General features: G+C 46.4%; 1 protein-coding gene and 1 pseudogene across 2 annotated transcripts in view; both read left to right on the forward strand.

Annotated features, from left to right (window-relative positions):
• LOC308173868 (tetratricopeptide repeat protein 21A-like) overlaps window positions 1-10,108 on the forward strand; it is a 29,747-nt pseudogene extending 19,639 nt beyond the window's left edge. Inside the window, exons 5-12 of the transcript in view lie at window positions 4,353-4,425; window positions 4,526-4,636; window positions 4,737-4,875; window positions 5,011-5,111; window positions 8,178-8,402; window positions 8,585-8,705; window positions 9,837-9,923; window positions 10,031-10,108. The product of the transcript in view is annotated as a tetratricopeptide repeat protein 21A-like (transcript). The remainder of the gene's footprint in view (window positions 1-4,352; window positions 4,426-4,525; window positions 4,637-4,736; window positions 4,876-5,010; window positions 5,112-8,177; window positions 8,403-8,584; window positions 8,706-9,836; window positions 9,924-10,030) is intronic.
• On the forward strand, window positions 5,248-7,026 carry LOC308173818 (tetratricopeptide repeat protein 21A-like). The gene is made up of 3 exons (XM_080548877.1): window positions 5,248-5,707; window positions 6,388-6,498; window positions 6,915-7,026. Exons 1-3 carry the CDS (start codon window positions 5,576-5,578, stop codon window positions 6,930-6,932), a joined length of 261 nt encoding a protein of 86 aa, XP_080405003.1. The 5' UTR covers window positions 5,248-5,575; the 3' UTR covers window positions 6,933-7,026.
• Window positions 10,109-17,555: the final 7,447 nt, after the last annotated feature.

Here is a 17,555-nt window from a genome sequence, read left to right on the forward strand (position 1 = left end):
GGTATGGTTTGTGGATGGTGGGGGGGGGGGGGGGGAGAGGATGACCCGGGGGTGCGCAGGAGGGATATCCCTTATTTTCCCTTATTTTTGGGAAAATATCCCTTATTTTCAAATCCCAATGTTGACAGGTATGTTGTCTGTCCCTGTGTCATTCACTTTCAACATGGATACAAGTACAATAAGCATTCTTTAGGTGGTGGTAGATTCTCTATTCGGACATTATAGCCGCTATATGTGGGACTGTCGGTCCGATATTGTAAAAAAAAAAAAGTTTACGGAAGTAAACATGTGTCTCAAGTATTATCTCGGCGGTTAGTCGAGTGAAAGAAAAACAACATACAGATGATAATTCACACAATATAATACCACGAAAGCGTACAGCACTAAACAATAACATTTATTTGGGCAGCATCATACTCAAACTCAGGCAGAAGGGCAGGGTCCGGCCAGGTTCACAGTCACAGACTGCCAGTCAGTGCAGCATACAGGTACATCATTCAGCATGGTTATAGCTGTTTCTTTTTCTATTCTACTATTCTATTCTACTTCTGCTGTCTGCGTCTCCCTGGGTATTCCTAGACCAGATGGCAAACAGTAAAGAAATGCCACAATATACCAGGACTTAAGAAACGAGATGTCCAACAAAGGATTTGACAAACCCTGGCCAATTTTGCGCAACAAGTACACTCTGATGCAGCGGAGACAGGGTTGCCAGATGGGCTGGTTTTTGGTGGATTTAGACGTTTTTAGATTGGTTAGGTTGGAAATTCTCAATCCCATCTGGCAACCCTTAGCGGAGAGTCTACAGATTGTATGTTTACAGATATCGCACTGCTGTGCACACACCACACTTTGTTAAAAGAAATAAAGCTTGTACTTTTCTACTTATAATACTACTTATATTCTACTGATGTGGTCTACCATTTGGTTTTAGTCATAGGCTATTGCTCTCACTTGTTTGTACCTTTTGTTAAGTCAAGCATTTAGAATGTAGAGTGCATATTGCGAAATTTCACAACGTCAATAACGCATCGGACTCTAAAAAACTCACTTTTTTTTAACCTCCGTTGCGAAAAAGGCCCCCGCCGCCACCTTGCGGGGGGGCCTCGGGATTTTGCGGTACGCCACTGTCCCTCATTAACCCCCAAGTCTCTTCACCCCGTGCCAGAGCCCTTTGACAGGTCATTTAAAGAGACAGTCCCCCAAAACAAGAAGACATTATTGTCTAGTGCTGCTAGGATCCTGATGAGGGTGCGCAAATATGATCACATCACCCCCATCCTCAAATCACTTCACTGGCTCCCCGTCTCCCTCAGAATCGAATTCAAGGTCTCCCTCCTCACCCACCAGTGCATCCATGGAACTGCCCCCCCCTACCTCAAGGAACTCCTCCATGCCCTTCAGACCTCCTCACGCACCCTCCGTTCTACTGCCACCAACCTCCTCAAGACCCCCAGGACCAAGCTCCGCACCATGGGAGATCGGGCCTTCTGCTCGGCTGCTCCCAGGCTGTGGAATGCTCTCCCTGACCACCTAAGGGCACCACAGTCTGCGGATGCTTTTAAACTAGGCCTTAAAACCCACCTTTTTAATAGAGCCTTTTTTTAGCCTTTTAATTGAAAATGTTTATTGCTTTATCTTCCTGTGTTTAATTGTAGCACTCTGAGATTTCCTATGTAAAGTGCTTTTTATAAATAAAATGTATTATTATTATTATTACCCCAACACTAGGAAAATAATAACAGAAAAACACTTCATGGCTTATATTCGCAGCATACTATTACTGATATACTAATAAACATTTAGGGTAGAAGGCTATTAGTGTACAACACAGTGGTCACCTCCACCTCCCTGCTGTCCCCTGGAGGCTATTAGTGTACATCAATGTGGCTTTGTCACACATGCAATGACATTTTTACCACCAAGAAGTCACTGACACTGAAGTCGCTGACACTGAAGTCACTGACACTGAAGTCACTGACACTGAAGTCACTGACACTGAAGTCACTGACGCTGAAGTCACTGACGCTGAAGTCACTGACACTGAAGTCACTGACACTGAAGTCACTGACACTGAAGTCACTGACACTGAAGTCACTGACACTGAAGTCACTGACACTGAAGTCACTGACACTGAAGTCACTGACACTGAAGTCACTGACACTGAAGTCACTGACACTGAAGTCACTGACACTGAAGTCACTGACACTGAAGTCACTGACGCTGAAGTCACTGACGCTGAAGTCACTGACACTGAAGTCACTGACACTGAAGTCACTGACACTGAAGTCACTGACACTGAAGTCACTGACGCTGAAGTCACTGACACTGAAGTCACTGACACTGAAGTCACTGAAGTCACTGACGCTGAAGTCACTGACACTGAAGTCACTGACACTGAAGTCACTGACGCTGAAGTCACTGACACTGAAGTCACTGACACTGAAGTCACTGACACTGAAGTCACTGACACTGAAGTCACTGACACTGAAGTCACTGACACTGAAGTCACTGACGCTGAAGTCACTGACGCTGAAGTCACTGACGCTGAAGTCACTGACGCTGAAGTCACTGACGCTGAAGTCACTGACGCTGAAGTCACTGACGCTGAAGTCACTGACACTGAAGTCACTGACACTGAAGTCACTGACACTGAAGTCACTGACACTGAAGTCACTGACACTGAAGTCACTGACGCTGAAGTCACTGACAATGAAGTCACTGACACTGAAGTCACTGACGCTGAAGTCACTGACGCTGAAGTCACTGACGCTGAAGTCGCTGACACTGAAGTCGCTGACGCTGAAGTCGCTGACGCTGAAGTCGCTGACGCTGAAGTCGCTGACGCTGAAGTCGCTGACGCTGAAGTCGCTGACGCTGAAGTCACTGACGCTGAAGTCACTGACGCTGAAGTCACTGACGCTGAAGTCACTGACGCTGAAGTCACTGACACTGAAGTCACTGACACTGAAGTCACTGACACTGAAGTCACTGACACTGAAGTCACTGACACTGAAGCACTGACGCTGAAGTCACTGACGCTGAAGTCACTGACGCTGAAGTCACTGACGCTGAAGTCACTGACGCTGAAGTCACTGACGCTGAAGTCACTGACGCTGAAGTCACTGACGCTGAAGTCACTGACGCTGAAGTCACTGACGCTGAAGTCACTGACGCTGAAGTCACTGACCCTGAAGTCACTGACACTGAAGTCACTGACGCTGAAGTCACTGACGCTGAAGTCACTGACGCTGAAGTCACTGACGCTGAAGTCACTGACGCTGAAGTCACTGACGCTGAAGTCACTGACGCTGAAGTCACTGACGCTGAAGTCACTGACGCTGAAGTCACTGACGCTGAAGTCACTGACCCTGAAGTCACTGACGCTGAAGTCACTGACGCTGAAGTCACTGACGCTGAAGTCACTGACGCTGAAGTCACTGACGCTGAAGTCACTGACGCTGAAGTCACTGACGCTGAAGTCACTGACACTGAAGTCACTGACACTGAAGTCACTGACACTGAAGTCACTGACGCTGAAGTCACTGACGCTGAAGTCACTGACGCTGAAGTCACTGACGCTGAAGTCACTGACGCTGAAGTCACTGACGCTGAAGTCACTGACGCTGAAGTCACTGACGCTGAAGTCACTGACACTGAAGTCACTGACACTGAAGTCACTGACACTGAAGTCACTGACACTGAAGTCACTGACACTGAAGTCACTGACACTGAAGTCACTGACACTGAAGTCACTGACGCTGAAGTCACTGACGCTGAAGTCACTGACACTGAAGTCACTGACGCTGAAGTCACTGACGCTGAAGTCACTGACGCTGAAGTCACTGACGCTGAAGTCACTGACGCTGAAGTCACTGACGCTGAAGTCACTGACACTGAAGTCACTGACACTGAAGTCACTGACACTGAAGTCACTGACACTGAAGTCACTGACGCTGAAGTCACTGACGCTGAAGTCACTGACGCTGAAGTCACTGACGCTGAAGTCACTGACGCTGAAGTCACTGACGCTGAAGTCACTGACACTGAAGTCACTGACACTGAAGTCACTGACGCTGAAGTCACTGACGCTGAAGTCACTGACGCTGAAGTCACTGACGCTGAAGTCACTGACGCTGAAGTCACTGACGCTGAAGTCACTGACGCTGAAGTCACTGACGCTGAAGTCACTGACGCTGAAGTCACTGACACTGAAGTCACTGACACTGAAGTCACTGACGCTGTGGGGATGAAGTCACTGACGCTGTGGGGATGCTACAACTGTCCCCATATGATCAAATCCACCATCCCCCTGATTTTCTTTTACAACTTGAGTACTGCTTGTATCACAGGGAGATCAGAGATGAAATGCCTGGGCCTCAGTCGTGTGTCCTCCTTGGGGACGCCTACATGAACATACAAGAGGTATTACTGTCAAAACACTGAGATATTGTATTCATATGCCTGTCAAATGGATTGATGGATTGAAACAGTAGTAGGACATGTCACATTATGTATCCTAAAGCCAGAGAGAGCCATTGAGGTCTATCAAGAGGCCATGAGCAAGACAGTCAAGGATGCAACCTTGTCCAAAAAGATGGGGCAGGCTTATGTGAAGACCCATCAGTACGACCAGGTACAGCTATTTTCGTTGGACATGGATTGCTCCTCTCATCGCTATGCTTTCCTTCCTCGTTCCGTGCTCGTCTCTAACATGATTGGTTGATGTCTGCCAGGCTGTCAGCCACTATGAGAGTGCTCTGAAGCAGGGTGGGCAAGAGTCGCTGGTCATGGACCTGGCTGAGCTCCTCCTCAGGCTGGGGCGGGATGAGAAGGCCGAGAGGATCCTACTCTCAGCTCTGCAGAGTGAAGATGGTAAACTGTCATTACATCCTACCTGACCTATGATATCAGTGATTTGGGTAAATAGTGGATGTAGTTTCACTGGTCTCAATAGAATTGTGTCTCTGACTGCTGAATAACATGTGTTCTTTTTTTTTCTTCTGTCAGGAGCAAGTTTATCAGCCCTAATCAGCAATGTCAAGTGCCTGATGATGTTGGTGAAAGCTTACCACACTGATGGAGGAGCAGTCCAGGACACACTGTATAAAGTAGGGTCCAAAACCAACATTCTGTGACCACTCTCTGGCTAACATGTTTTGATGACTTATTTGACTTCTAGGGACCTTTTAAGAGGTATTTACAGGTATTTTTGGATTTGGCCCTCTGGCAAAAAAAAACGGGAGAGTGGTCACAGAATTCTGGTTTTGGACCCTACTAATAAGGTCTCACAATGACTGCTTTTCACTGTGGACATCAGGCCGATATTTGGCAGTGATTTGTGTGTCATCAACAAGCTTAGAACTGTCTCTTTATGAACGATGAACATGTCCTTGACTATGTCTGGTGTATCCATTATGACTGAGCTGTAGGGAGAGCAGAGGCTATAGCAGTTTATATCCAGTAGGTCTATCTTCTTTGTGAGGCCTTACGTAGTGATTTTAGTATACTGTGTTGAGATGTTACTTCCTCTCAGGCTCACGGTGTCCAGGAGAAGATCCTGAAGCGTGTCCAAATGGAGCAACCTGAGATCTCCAACCAGCAGAGAGAGGTTATGGCCTCCATCTGCTGTGACCTGGCCCGAGTCTACCGCCGCGGGAAGGACTTTGAGAAGGCAAAGAAGTACTACAACACGGGGAATGACCAGGTTAGTCTCATCAGCATCATGCTCAGGTGGAAGGGTTCCAGTCAATGGTGGAAGAGATCAAACTGTTTAGATTAGATTAGATTAGATTAGATTAGATTAGATTCACTTTATTGTCATTACATCGTACAAGACAATGCAACGAAATGATTGTGCGTCTAACCAGAAGTGCAACAAATAGCAATTATATTGCAGTGATAAGTAGCAGTATTTACAGCATCTGTACAGTAAAGTGCAAAAGGTAGCGTGATGTGCAATGTCATACCATGTCATACCATGTCATACAATGGTGACTGGATGTGCAGTGGTTATATATGTTGAGATTAAATACAATGTGCAATTATACAGGTTATGATACATATGATAAATATATCATATATAGTGATAGTATACCAAAAAAAATAATACAGGCTGTGGGCTATGATACACAGGGACTGTTGTGACAGTCAGGGAGGATTAACATCAGTAGCTCCACTCATAGAGCTGGATACAGGTAGTGATCAAACCAATATACTGGCAAAATATTATGTTGGATGAGTTTCTCCATCAGGTATTACTCACTAGGCTGAGTGTGAGCCTATCACCTCAATAGAACATGACACACCCTAACAGTGGGATTTCAGGGGGGGGCAGAGAGCTGGGAGTTTGTCTTTGACATGCCTCTAAGATCTTGTTGTTATCAGATCAGAGTGGAGTTATCACAGCTTTACCTGGAGAAGGGGAAGATTGACGATGCTGAACGGCAGTGTCACGAAGTGCTACGAGAGGACATCAACCATCCTGAGGCCACACTGGTACCAGTCTCACTCCTCTATACACTCACTAGGTCACACCATGGTAACACTATGGTCACATTCAACTATCACCTTCTCTTAGCCTGATATAGAAATGGTGAAGGTGTTGAATACACTTGATAATTGGTATTCATCTGTTGATGAGTGTTCGTTTCGTTGTTTTTTGGACACCTATAGGTGTTTACCGAAGTTTTATTCATGAAAGAAGACTTTAGTTTTGCCTCTGACGTGTTCTTTACTTTAGTGGATGACCACCCAGGTACTGCCTTGTGGGGCATTTTCTTTTCATTAACAGACTTATTTTGATCAACTTCCTGATACCAACCTGTTTGTTTATATACCATCCCCTTACTACTAACACAATATGAAATAAACCAGCACATTGTCCTCATTGAAGTTGTTTTTCTGTTTCCCAGATAACTATGTTTACCTAGCTAAGTATATCCAGTGTCTCAGACGAACGGGGAAGATCAGTGAAGCCCTAGAGTTCATTGAGGAAGCTGGGCATCACCACCCCAACCAGACCACTGACCCTGGATACAACTATTGCAAAGGTCTTTACTACTGGTGAGAGGCAATCACAAGGGTTGCATTCAAGTAGCCTAACATTCAAGTAACATGCTGCCCTGTCACAATGTCCTCCAACTCTAACATAGGAGAGTTAGTTGATGCTGGGCCTTTTTGTGTCTTCCCATTTACAAGCGGCCAACTAGTGGTCGTTGTGTGTAAATAGCAGCTTGAGCATTGTAAAGAAGCGAGGCGGCTCTTTTAGTAGGTTAAAAAGGCACGGCTGTTCTAGTATTAAATACTCCTTTTTTGAGTTTCTAACTAGTAAGACACCCCTGTACAATAAATGTACTGTACATTATATACTGTACTGTTGAGAGGGTTTTACCTCACAGCATTTTTGTATATTCATATTAAATGCGATCAGGAGAGGTGAGAGAAAGTAGCTGAATGACAGATGAATGCACCGCCAAACAGTATAGAAACCACCTGGATATTAGCACTAGCCAGCTAGTAAACTAAAAGTTTGATGTCATACCTAGGATTGACCAAATTGGATGTTGTTCATCATCCTCACATACAAAGCCCTCCATAACCTGGCCCCCCCCTTACCTGACTGACCTCCTTCTCCCCCACCGCCATACCCGCATCCTCCAATCCTCGAGTGTTCCCCTCACTGTCCCACCCTCAAAACTCAAAGGCTTCGGAAACCGTGCCTTTTCACGAGCTGCACCCCGCCTCTGGAACTCTCTCCCCCAGCCACTCAGAGACTCACCCTCACTCTCCACTTTTAAATCCCACCTCAAAACCTACCTGTTCTCCCATGCGTACAACCTCCCCTACCCCTAACCATCTACCCTAACCCTGCCACCCCCACTCCCCCCCTGGACATTGCTTCGTTACTGTGTTCCCTGTTTGTTAACTCTGTGTTCTATGTGCTCATGTTATCTGTTGCTTGTTGTTTCTGTGTTTTCTGTTTTTCGCACATTGTCAGCGTCTTTGAGCCTCGGAAAAGCGCTATATAAATTCAATTAATTATTATTATTATTATTATTATTATCCTTACCCATTTGTCTCCAGAATCCATGAACCTAGAAATACTTCCTAGAAAGGTCATAGAGATCTTCAAAGATCCCCTCCCTCTGAGTTGGTGTTGCTAACCTGCCTCTCAGGTGGACAACGTGGCCTACCTTCTGGCCCTGGGCCAGGCCTTCATGCAGCTGAAGCAAATCCCACGGGCCAGGAACCAGCTGAAGAGGCTGAGCAAGGTGCAGTGGAGCTTGGTGCTGGCCGACGACCTGGAGACGGCCTGGCTGCTCCTCTCTGACATCTACATCAAGTCTGGCAAATACGACATTGCCTCTGAGTTGCTCCGCCGCTGCATCAAACACAACAAGGTCAGCTGGGCTGCGGTTAGATGAATACCTAGAGATGAACGCTACCCGTGGAATGTTCTCATCATGCACCTAATGATTTGGAGTCAAATGAATCAAAGTTATCAAAGTGAATTTCAAATCTTACTTGATATACGAAACATCAACTGTCTACATTTTGATCTGAGTTTGGGTCTTGTTTTCAGTCGTGCAGTAAAGCATACGAGTACCTGGGCTTCATAAGTGAGAACGAGAGGAGTTGTCAAGACGCCTCAGAGTTATACGAGCAGGCCTGGACACACAGCAACAGGCTCAGCCCCAGCATGGGTGAGTGTCTATGGCAAATAAAGGATGGACAACACTTGGGGAGAAAATTCCGTAAATGAGGACATGTACAAATCTAATAACAATGATTAATAATATGTTTAATACAAGCTTGCAGGAGTGCATTAGTGTCTTTCTCTCAGAGATAACCAGAGTAAGTCCAAAAACTAAAGGGCACAGTACTTATAGCAGAGACACATTCCATTCCATGGCCAGACGACTCTTTCTTGGACTGTTCTCCAGTTCCTCAACATTCTGACCGCATGACTTAACTGGGGGTACCCACTACCCAGAGGTCCCCTTACCCCTCCCAGCACCCAACCACTCAGGAATGACTCCCAGACTACCCTTGATTGTACATACATATTGCTCTGCGTTGTGTTCTTTAATATATGCAACTGTGGTTATGCAAAATGATTAATACATGCAATTATAGTTTTACAAAATGATTTGCCTTACACACACACTCCATTAAGTTTTAAATCATACTTTTAATGCACATTTCTTGATTTGAAGATTATGGACAGCACTGCAATTGATAAGCTTTAAATTATAATTTTAATGCACATTTCATGATTTCAATTGGAGTGCTGTCCATACTCTCTACTTGCTATCATGATTCAGCACCCGAACAGTAACAGTACTTTTGAATAGTACTTTTGAACAAGATTTGTGTGAGCACATTGTTTCTATTGTTGTCAGACTGAGATACTTAAGCAATATCACACGAGAGGGAGTGCTGTTATACTGAATATCAGCACGGCTGTGATTCGGTCGTAGGTACGAGGCCGCAGGCAACTGAACTTCAACTGGACTGTTGCCTAGTAACCTGAACACAAGCATGTAGTCTAATTCACAGTCATTTAGTAGAACACCTGTGCGGCGGAGTGATACATAGTTAAAAGTCCCAGTGCTGTTTTACTGTATATCGGCACTCATGGAATGCCTCTTGTCCAATCAGATTACTTAGTCAGAACTAACTGTTGTATAAAATCCAGTAGGGGCTGTACTACTGAGGATGTAGTTGAAGTTAATGAGGTATTGGGCCATTATGGCTCCTGGGACCTGGATGGCACAAGGCTTCCAGTACTTAATGATTGGTGTTGTTGTTTTTCTTCCTTTTTTCATTTGAAGGCTTCAGGCTTGCTTTCAACTTCCTGATACACAGAGATACTCAGAGATACTCAGAGATACACAGAGGCCATTGATGTCGCAAGGTTTGTGCTGAGTGTACCATCACTATGCTACAGTACAGTTTGAAAAAGATGAGCTGAAATGTTTTGTGAGAATATCAGTGTAGTTGGAGGTGCTGCTGTCTGCTCCCCCAGGTCCTGGCAGAGCACCCTGCCTACCCCCTGATCCAGACACAGATCCTGGAGCGCGCTCAGGCCGCCCTGAGACCCTAAACCATCAGGCTGCAGGTCAGCTGACTACCTGGCAGTCCAAACATACCACAAGGTTCACTGCTCATGCACAATAAGTTCCAAAACAACATAACAAGTGCTTTGTTTTTGCACTATTTATACAATTTGTTATATATTAACTGTTACATTGATGAAGATTGTTTTTTGTTTCCTTTCTATATTGCTCTGTTAACATTTGTCTAATATTGAGATATTCATACACTTGTCTTCCACTTAACATACACTGTATATTCATTGTGTTGTAGACAGAGGACTACTTTGCATTAATATCAAAATAGGATTTGAAATAAAGAAATAATACAATTTTAAAACTCTCTGGGTGTTGTCTGTGAAACATTTGTATGCTCACTTTTATCTCCTGCTTATCTGTACTTTTGAATGTCAGACACCTGTAAACATCCACACAAAAGCTCTTGAATGCTTCCCCCCACCACTGTGATGTTTGCTTAGCCAGAAATACAGTGTTCTTTGATATTAACATTTGTATTGGCACATCAAAGGTGTTGCATCATACCTTTTCTGATGACCATCACACGTACATCGGTATAAATGGGAACTGGCAGCTGCTTCTGATCACTTTACTGGTGAACATGTTTCAGCTTGTGGCTCTCTTGTCTTGTGTTGGTAAGAAACCCCCAGTTAGTTAAACCCCCAAAATAGCTACTTCCTTTCCATAATATCTTTACTCTTGATAATACCATTTTCTTACAGATCACCAGGCCCCAGTGGAACACCCAATTGATATGACAAAACATGGTTGTCAGTTCTTTCTAACCCTAACTTCATATCTCATTATCAGAAGACCTGGGGGGTATTCCATCAACGTTGCTAAAGGAAAATCCAGCCTTATTCTGATAAGTCTCACTTTTCTTTATAAATCTCGTGGGATTTATCAAAATAAGCCTGGATTGTCCTTTTAGCCACATTGATGGAATACCCCCCTGATATGAAAACTAAGATGTGTCTCTGTGTATGTTAATAATAATAATACATTTTATTTATATGGCGCCTTTCATGGCACTCAAGGTCGCCGTACAACAACAAATCTAAAAACAGCCACAAAATTCAAAACACAAAATACATAGAAACATACAGTATAAAACATAGCCAGCAGCAGAGCAGCACGGGAAAAGCAAATCAACAGGGATACGCCTGCGTAAACAGGTGGGTTTTGAGGTGGGTTTTAAATGAGATGATAGAGTCAATGTTCCTGATGTCGGGGGGGAGGGAGTTCCAGAGGCGAGGGGCGGAGCGGCTGAAGGCTCTAAACCCCATGGTGGACAGACGGGCTGGGGGGACAGTCAGGTTGATGGAGGAGGCAGACCTGAGGGACCGGGTGGGAATGTTGATGTGGAGGAGGTCGGACAGGTATGGAGGGGCGAGGTTATGGATGGCCTTGAAAGTGTGGAGAAGGATTTTGTAGTCGATGCGGTGTTTGATGGGGAGCCAGTGGAGTTGGTGTAGAATGGGGGTGATGTGACTGATGACAGGGGTTCTGGTGACAATACGGGCAGCAGCGTTCTGGACCAGTTGGATCTTGTGGGGGAGACCAAAGAGAAGGGAGTTACAGTAATCTAGGCGGGAAGTGACGAGGGAGTGGACCAGGATTGCGGCGCTGTTGGGAGTGAGTGAAGGGCGGAGGCGGTTGATATTACGTAGATGGAAGTAAGCAGACCGGATGGTGTTGTTAACGTGGGAGTGGAATGAAAGGGTGCTGTCGAGGACGACACCCAGACTCTTAACCTGGGGGGAGGGGGAAACCAAGGAGTTGTCTATGTTGAGGGTGAAACTGGGGTGCTTGGTGAGTGTGAATTTGGAGCCAATGAGAATTACCTCTGTTTTATTGCTGTTTAGTTTGAGGAGATTTGAAGTGAACCAGGATTTAAGTTCCTGTAGGCAGGCACAGAGGGAGGAGGGAGGGAGGGTGGAAGTGGGTTTGGAGGAAACGTAGAGCTGGGTGTCGTCCGCATAACAGTGGAAATGAATGTTGTATTTACGGAAAATCAGACCAAGTGGGAGGAGGTAGATGATGAAGAGGATAGGGCCAAGGACAGAGCCCTGGGGAACACCAGAGGAGAGGGGGGTCGGATGGGATGTGAATGATTTTAACTGTATAAACTGAGTGCGGCCAGAGAGATAGGAATGGAACCAGTGTAGAGGGGTGTCAGATATACCAATGGAGGCTAAACGGTTAAGGAGGGTGGAGTGCGATATAGTGTCGAAAGCGGCGCTCAGATCGAGTAGGATGAGGATGGATAAGAGTCCGGAGTCAGCTGCCATCAGGAGGTCATTTGTGATTTTGAGGAGGGCTGTTTCTGTGCTATGAAGGGGGCGGAAGCCAGACTGGAACTGTTCGTAGAGGTTATTGTTAGAGAGATGAGTATGAATCTGTAAAGCCACCACTTTTTCCAAGATTTTTGAAAGAAATGGCAGGTTGGAGATGGGACGGAGGTTATTGAAGATGTTGGGGTCTGAACCAGGTTTCTTCAGAATTGGTGTTACAGCTGCGGATTTGAGAGATGATGGGACAGAACCAGAGGTGAGGGAGGAATGGATGATTGTAGTTATCAGGGGCAGGAGAGAGGGGAGGGAGGCTATGACCAGGGAGGAGGGCAGGGGGTCAAGTTGGCAGGTGGATGGCTTGGATTTCCGGATGAGTTTAGATAAATCGGCAGCAGAGGGGAGATGGAAGCAGGAGAGGTACAGAGAGGGGGGGATGGGGAGATAGGGGAGATGGACAACAGGAGGGGTCAGTTGCTGGTGGATGTTGGCTATTTTGAAAAATGACATCAGGGAGTTAGTTATGTTATGGGTATGATTATTGTTGCACTTCTTTTTACAACCAAACGGTGGAGGCATTTCCAAAATGTTTGAAATCTAGAACATGCACTCTTCACAGTCGACTTGTCTCCTAAAGACACTGGAAACATTCCTGGCATTCTCTACCTCCTTCTAGAATCCCAGTCATTCTCTACCTCCTTCTAGAATCCCAGTCATTCTCTGTCTCCTTCTAGAATCCCAGTCATTTCACACTGAATCTGTTGAGTGTTTGTGCCTCTATCACATCCTCCTCGTGTCAACAAAGGCAGGTCTCAGCCAAAGGAGCCGGCAGAGAGAAACAGAGTGCTTAGCCCTTAGGGGTTGTACAGACACAAGCCCAGCCCCCTGCCCTTCTGACCTCTCAGGCTCCACTCTGAAAATGTTGTTGAAATGCTGGGCTCAGATCATCGTCATAGTAACCATGCCTGTTTGACACTACATGAGTTGAGCTACAAGGGAAGGGCCGTATTAATGTTTTCCAATGTGGAGATTCTACAGATATTCTTGCCACAACTACCAATACAAATGGCACACAATATGTGCTTTTCAAAAGTTCTACAGTAACTGAGAGTAAGAGGAAAGAGTGTTCCAAGATGCTGAGCCAAATGCCAGGGCCATAGATCCAGACGTTTCTTATGTTTGTTGTGGTTGCCAAGTGACTACAGGATGACATCACCTTAAGTGAATCTTTAGGTTTTTCACTCCCACCTACCATAATAATAATAATAATAATAATAATAATAATAATAATAATAATAATAATAATAATACATTAGACTTATATAGCGCTTTTCTAGACACTCAAAGACACTTTACAAACTGAAAAGATCGAGTAGTAATAATAAAAAGACACAAAAAGGTTAAGGTGGTGCTGGGGACACATAGGAAGGGGAGGGGGAGAGGGTTAACTGGTGAAGGCAAGCTTGAAGAGGTGGGTTTTGAGGGCCTGTTTAAATGTTGGGAGGGTGTTGGCCTGTCTGATGTGGTTGGGGAGGGCGTTCCAGAGGGACGGGGCTGCGGCTGAAAAGCCCCTATCACCCCAGGTCCGGAGCTTGGACCTGGTGGTCTTAAGGGTGGTTTGGTCGTCAGACCTGTGGCAATGGGAGGGGGTGTGGAGGGGGACGAGGTCGGCAAGGTAGGAGGGGGCCAGATTGTTGATGGCTTTGTAAGTGGTGAGTAGGATTTTGAATTGGATCCTGAATTTGATCGGGAGCCAGTGTAGGTTTTGGAGGACAGGGGTGATGTGGTCACGGCGGCGAGTAGAGGTGAGCAGACGGGCAGCAGAGTTCTGGACATATTGGAATTTGTTTAGGATGTTATTAGGCAAACCGTAGAGGATGCTGTTGCAGTAGTCGAGTCGGGAAGTTATGCATCAGCACCGGAAAAGGACAAGGAGGGTCGGATGCGGGCAATGTTCCAAAGGTCATTTCAACATGGATGTCAGACCACCATCTCAAGCTCAACCTTAACAAGACTTCTTCATCCCCGGGAAAGCTTGCCCTCTCCAAGACTTCTCTATCACAGTGGAGAACTCCACTGTAACCCCCTCCCTGACAGTGGAGAACTCTACTGTAACCCCCTCCCTGACTGCCAAGAACCTTGGAGTGATCCTGGACAGCCGACTATCCTGAACATTGCAGTGACAGCACGCTCCTGCAGATTCTTTCTCTACAACATCAGAAGGATACGACCATTCCTCACCAAAGATGCAGCGCAACTCTTGATTCAGTCACTGGTCATCTCCCGCCTTGATTACTGCAATATACTGCAATCAGTCCCTGTCCCAGGCCACCATCCCACCCTGCCTGAAAACCTCAACTATCATCCCAGTCCCGAAGAAAAGCACGGTGAGCTGCCTAAACGACTACCGCCCGGTGGCACTCACACCAATCATCATGAAGTGCTTTGAGAAACTAGTCCGGGCCCACATAGTCACACGCCTCCCGCCCAACCTGGATCCATACCAGTTCGCCTACAGAGCCCACAGGTCCACAGAGGACGCCATCGCGACGACTCTCCACCCCACTCTATCCCACCTGGAGAGGGGAAACAGCTACGCGAGACTGCTCTTTGTGGACTTCAGCTCTGCCTTCAACACCATCCTTCCAGACAGGCTAGTGACCAAACTACTAGACCTGGGACTATCACACTCTATATGTGCATGGATCAAGGACTTCCTGTCCGACCGCCCCCAGAGGGTGCGGGTGGGCTCCCACACCTCCACAGCCCTCAGACTCAGCACTAGGTCCCCCCAGGGCTGCGTGCTAGGCCCCATCCTCTACAACCTCTACACCTACGACTTCACCCCCGTCCACCCCAGCAACTCCATCGTAAAGTTTGCAGACGACACCACCGTGATGGGCTGCATCTCGGGGGGGGGCGAGGCGGCGTACAGGGATGAGGTAGAGCAGCTGAGCAAGCTGTGCAAGGTTAACAACCTGCTGCTGAACCAGTCAAAGACCCAGGAAATCATCGTGGACTTCAGGAGGAAAAAATCTGAGGTCCAGCCCCTGCTCATCGACGGAGGGAGCGTGGAGAGAGTCTCAACCCTCCGATTCCTGGGGGTGCACATACAGGATGACCTGTCCTGGAAGAACAACACAGCAGCCATCATCAAGAAGGCACAACAGCGGCTCTTCTTCCTGAGAGTCCTCAGGAAAGACCACATCGGACAGGAGATGCTGGTGGCCTTCTACCGCTGCGCAGTGGAGAGCATCCTCACCTACTGCATCTGCAACTGGTTCTCCGGCTGCACAGACGCAGAGAGGAATGCGCTACAGAGAGTCGTGAGAACGGCCCAGAAGATCACCGGCGCCCCCCTCCCCTCTCTGGAAGAGCTGTACAACACACGCTGCCTCAGGAAGGCCTCCAAGATCTCCAGAGACCCATCCCACCCTGGGTACGAACACTTTGCTCGGCTGCCCTCGAACAGGCGGTACAGGACCATGTTCGCAAGGACAAACAGACTGAAGCTCAGCTTCTACCCCAGGGCCATCCAGGCCCTGAACACAGCAAAGACCTAGGTTCTGGGCCCTGGACAGTCTGGACGGATAGATGGCAGCTGCTGGATTGAAAATCAGGTGTAGTGCTGAGGCACAAATGTGTACATTTCAAGCCTGCAAACTGCGACACTTTAAATGAATGTGCAATAACACTATGTGCAATATGACAACCCTAGGGTACATAAGGTTGCAGAGAATAGGAAATGTTAGAATAGGTATAGCATAGCATAGAGTACAGCACAGTGTTTTATTTGTACAGTATAGTATAGTGGATAGTGTACATAGCCTTTATTTATGTAAACCAGCTCCTTTCCCTTGTTTTTTTTTCTTGTTTTTTCTTTCCTAGCACCAGGGGAGCCCCCCCTCCCAAATGTCGTTGTTTGGTACCTGTACTATATCAATGACAATAAAGACCATTCATTCATTCATTCACTTCTGGCTGGGCTCCCCGCCTCCGCCATCAGACCTCTGCAGCTCATTCAGAACGCTGCTGCCCGTCTGGTGTTCAACCTCCCCAAATTCTCCCATGTCACCCCTCTCCTTCGCACCCTGCACTGGCTCCCGATAGCAGCTCGCATCAGATTCAAGACCCTGGTGCTTGCATACCAGGCAGCTAAAGGGACAGCCCCTGCCTACCTGCAGGAAATGGTCACCCCCCAAACTCCAGCCCGTTCACTCCGCTCCTCCACCTCTGCTGGTCGACTGGCCCCACCACCTCTACACCAACACGGCAGTCATGCTGCCCGATCACGTCTCTTCACGACACTGGCTCAGGGGGGATGCCATCCCCCGTCAACTTGAGTGCTGATGACAACTAACCAGGCAAATGAATAACGAAATCCTCTCAGATGCAAATTGATTTGATGTTTACAAACAGACCTGAGAGAATAACTAAGTCCTATAACCTGCTAACTGGCTTGTCCGACCATAATGTTACTCTATTGGTACGGAAACTCACCAGAAACCGTTTTAAAAATACAATAAAAACAAAACTTTACCACGAGAGAATTCCTAAAAATTAAACAAATAACCGGTTGGACTAATCTCTTGTCTAGTGATGCCATTGAGAATAGCTGCAAAACCTTCTTGACAACTATCAATACAATAATATCCTCCTTCACAAGGAAGGTGCTAAACAAACCTAGACAGAAGAAGAACTTACCATGGCTCAATGACGCCCTTTGGCCACAAATGAAAGAGCGAGATTTTGCGCTCAAAAGAGCACTCAAATCTGGTCCCAGCAGTGATAGGGACACTTTCACATCCCTTCCAAATAAGGTAATAAGGAATATAAGGAAGGCTAAAGCAAAACATTTTATTAAAGTAATTAATGATGCAAAGGGAAACGGGAAACTGATATGGGAAAATCGTAATAAATTAGCTGGAAAAAATACCAATCAGAGAATGTTGATGTGATAGCAAGCACCTTTAACAATTTTTTTATAAACTCAGTCAAGGAGCTGGCCCAAAGCTTCTCCTCCAGAACCATAGTGTGCACCCCCATTAATCATGACAAACCCATTTTTAGAATAAGAGAAATCTCTGAGTCAGTAGTGGTAGACATCATTAGTTCACTAAGAAACTCAAAAGCAAAGGATATTTATGAT

This window comes from Nansenia antarctica (genome assembly GCF_963989245.1).
Source record: "Nansenia antarctica genome assembly, chromosome: 19".
In the NCBI taxonomy this organism is placed as follows: Eukaryota; Metazoa; Chordata; class Actinopteri; order Argentiniformes; family Microstomatidae; genus Nansenia; species Nansenia antarctica.

Bases quoted from the DNA above. Each gene is read 5' to 3' on its own strand.
- LOC308173818 (XM_080548877.1), top strand. From the start codon at position 5,576: ATGGAGCAACCTGAGATCTCCAACCAGCAGAGAGAGGTTATGGCCTCC. The intron at 5,708-6,387 runs GTTAGTCTCATC...TGTTGTTATCAG, and splicing joins ACAACACGGGGAATGACCAG to ATCAGAGTGGAGTTATCACA.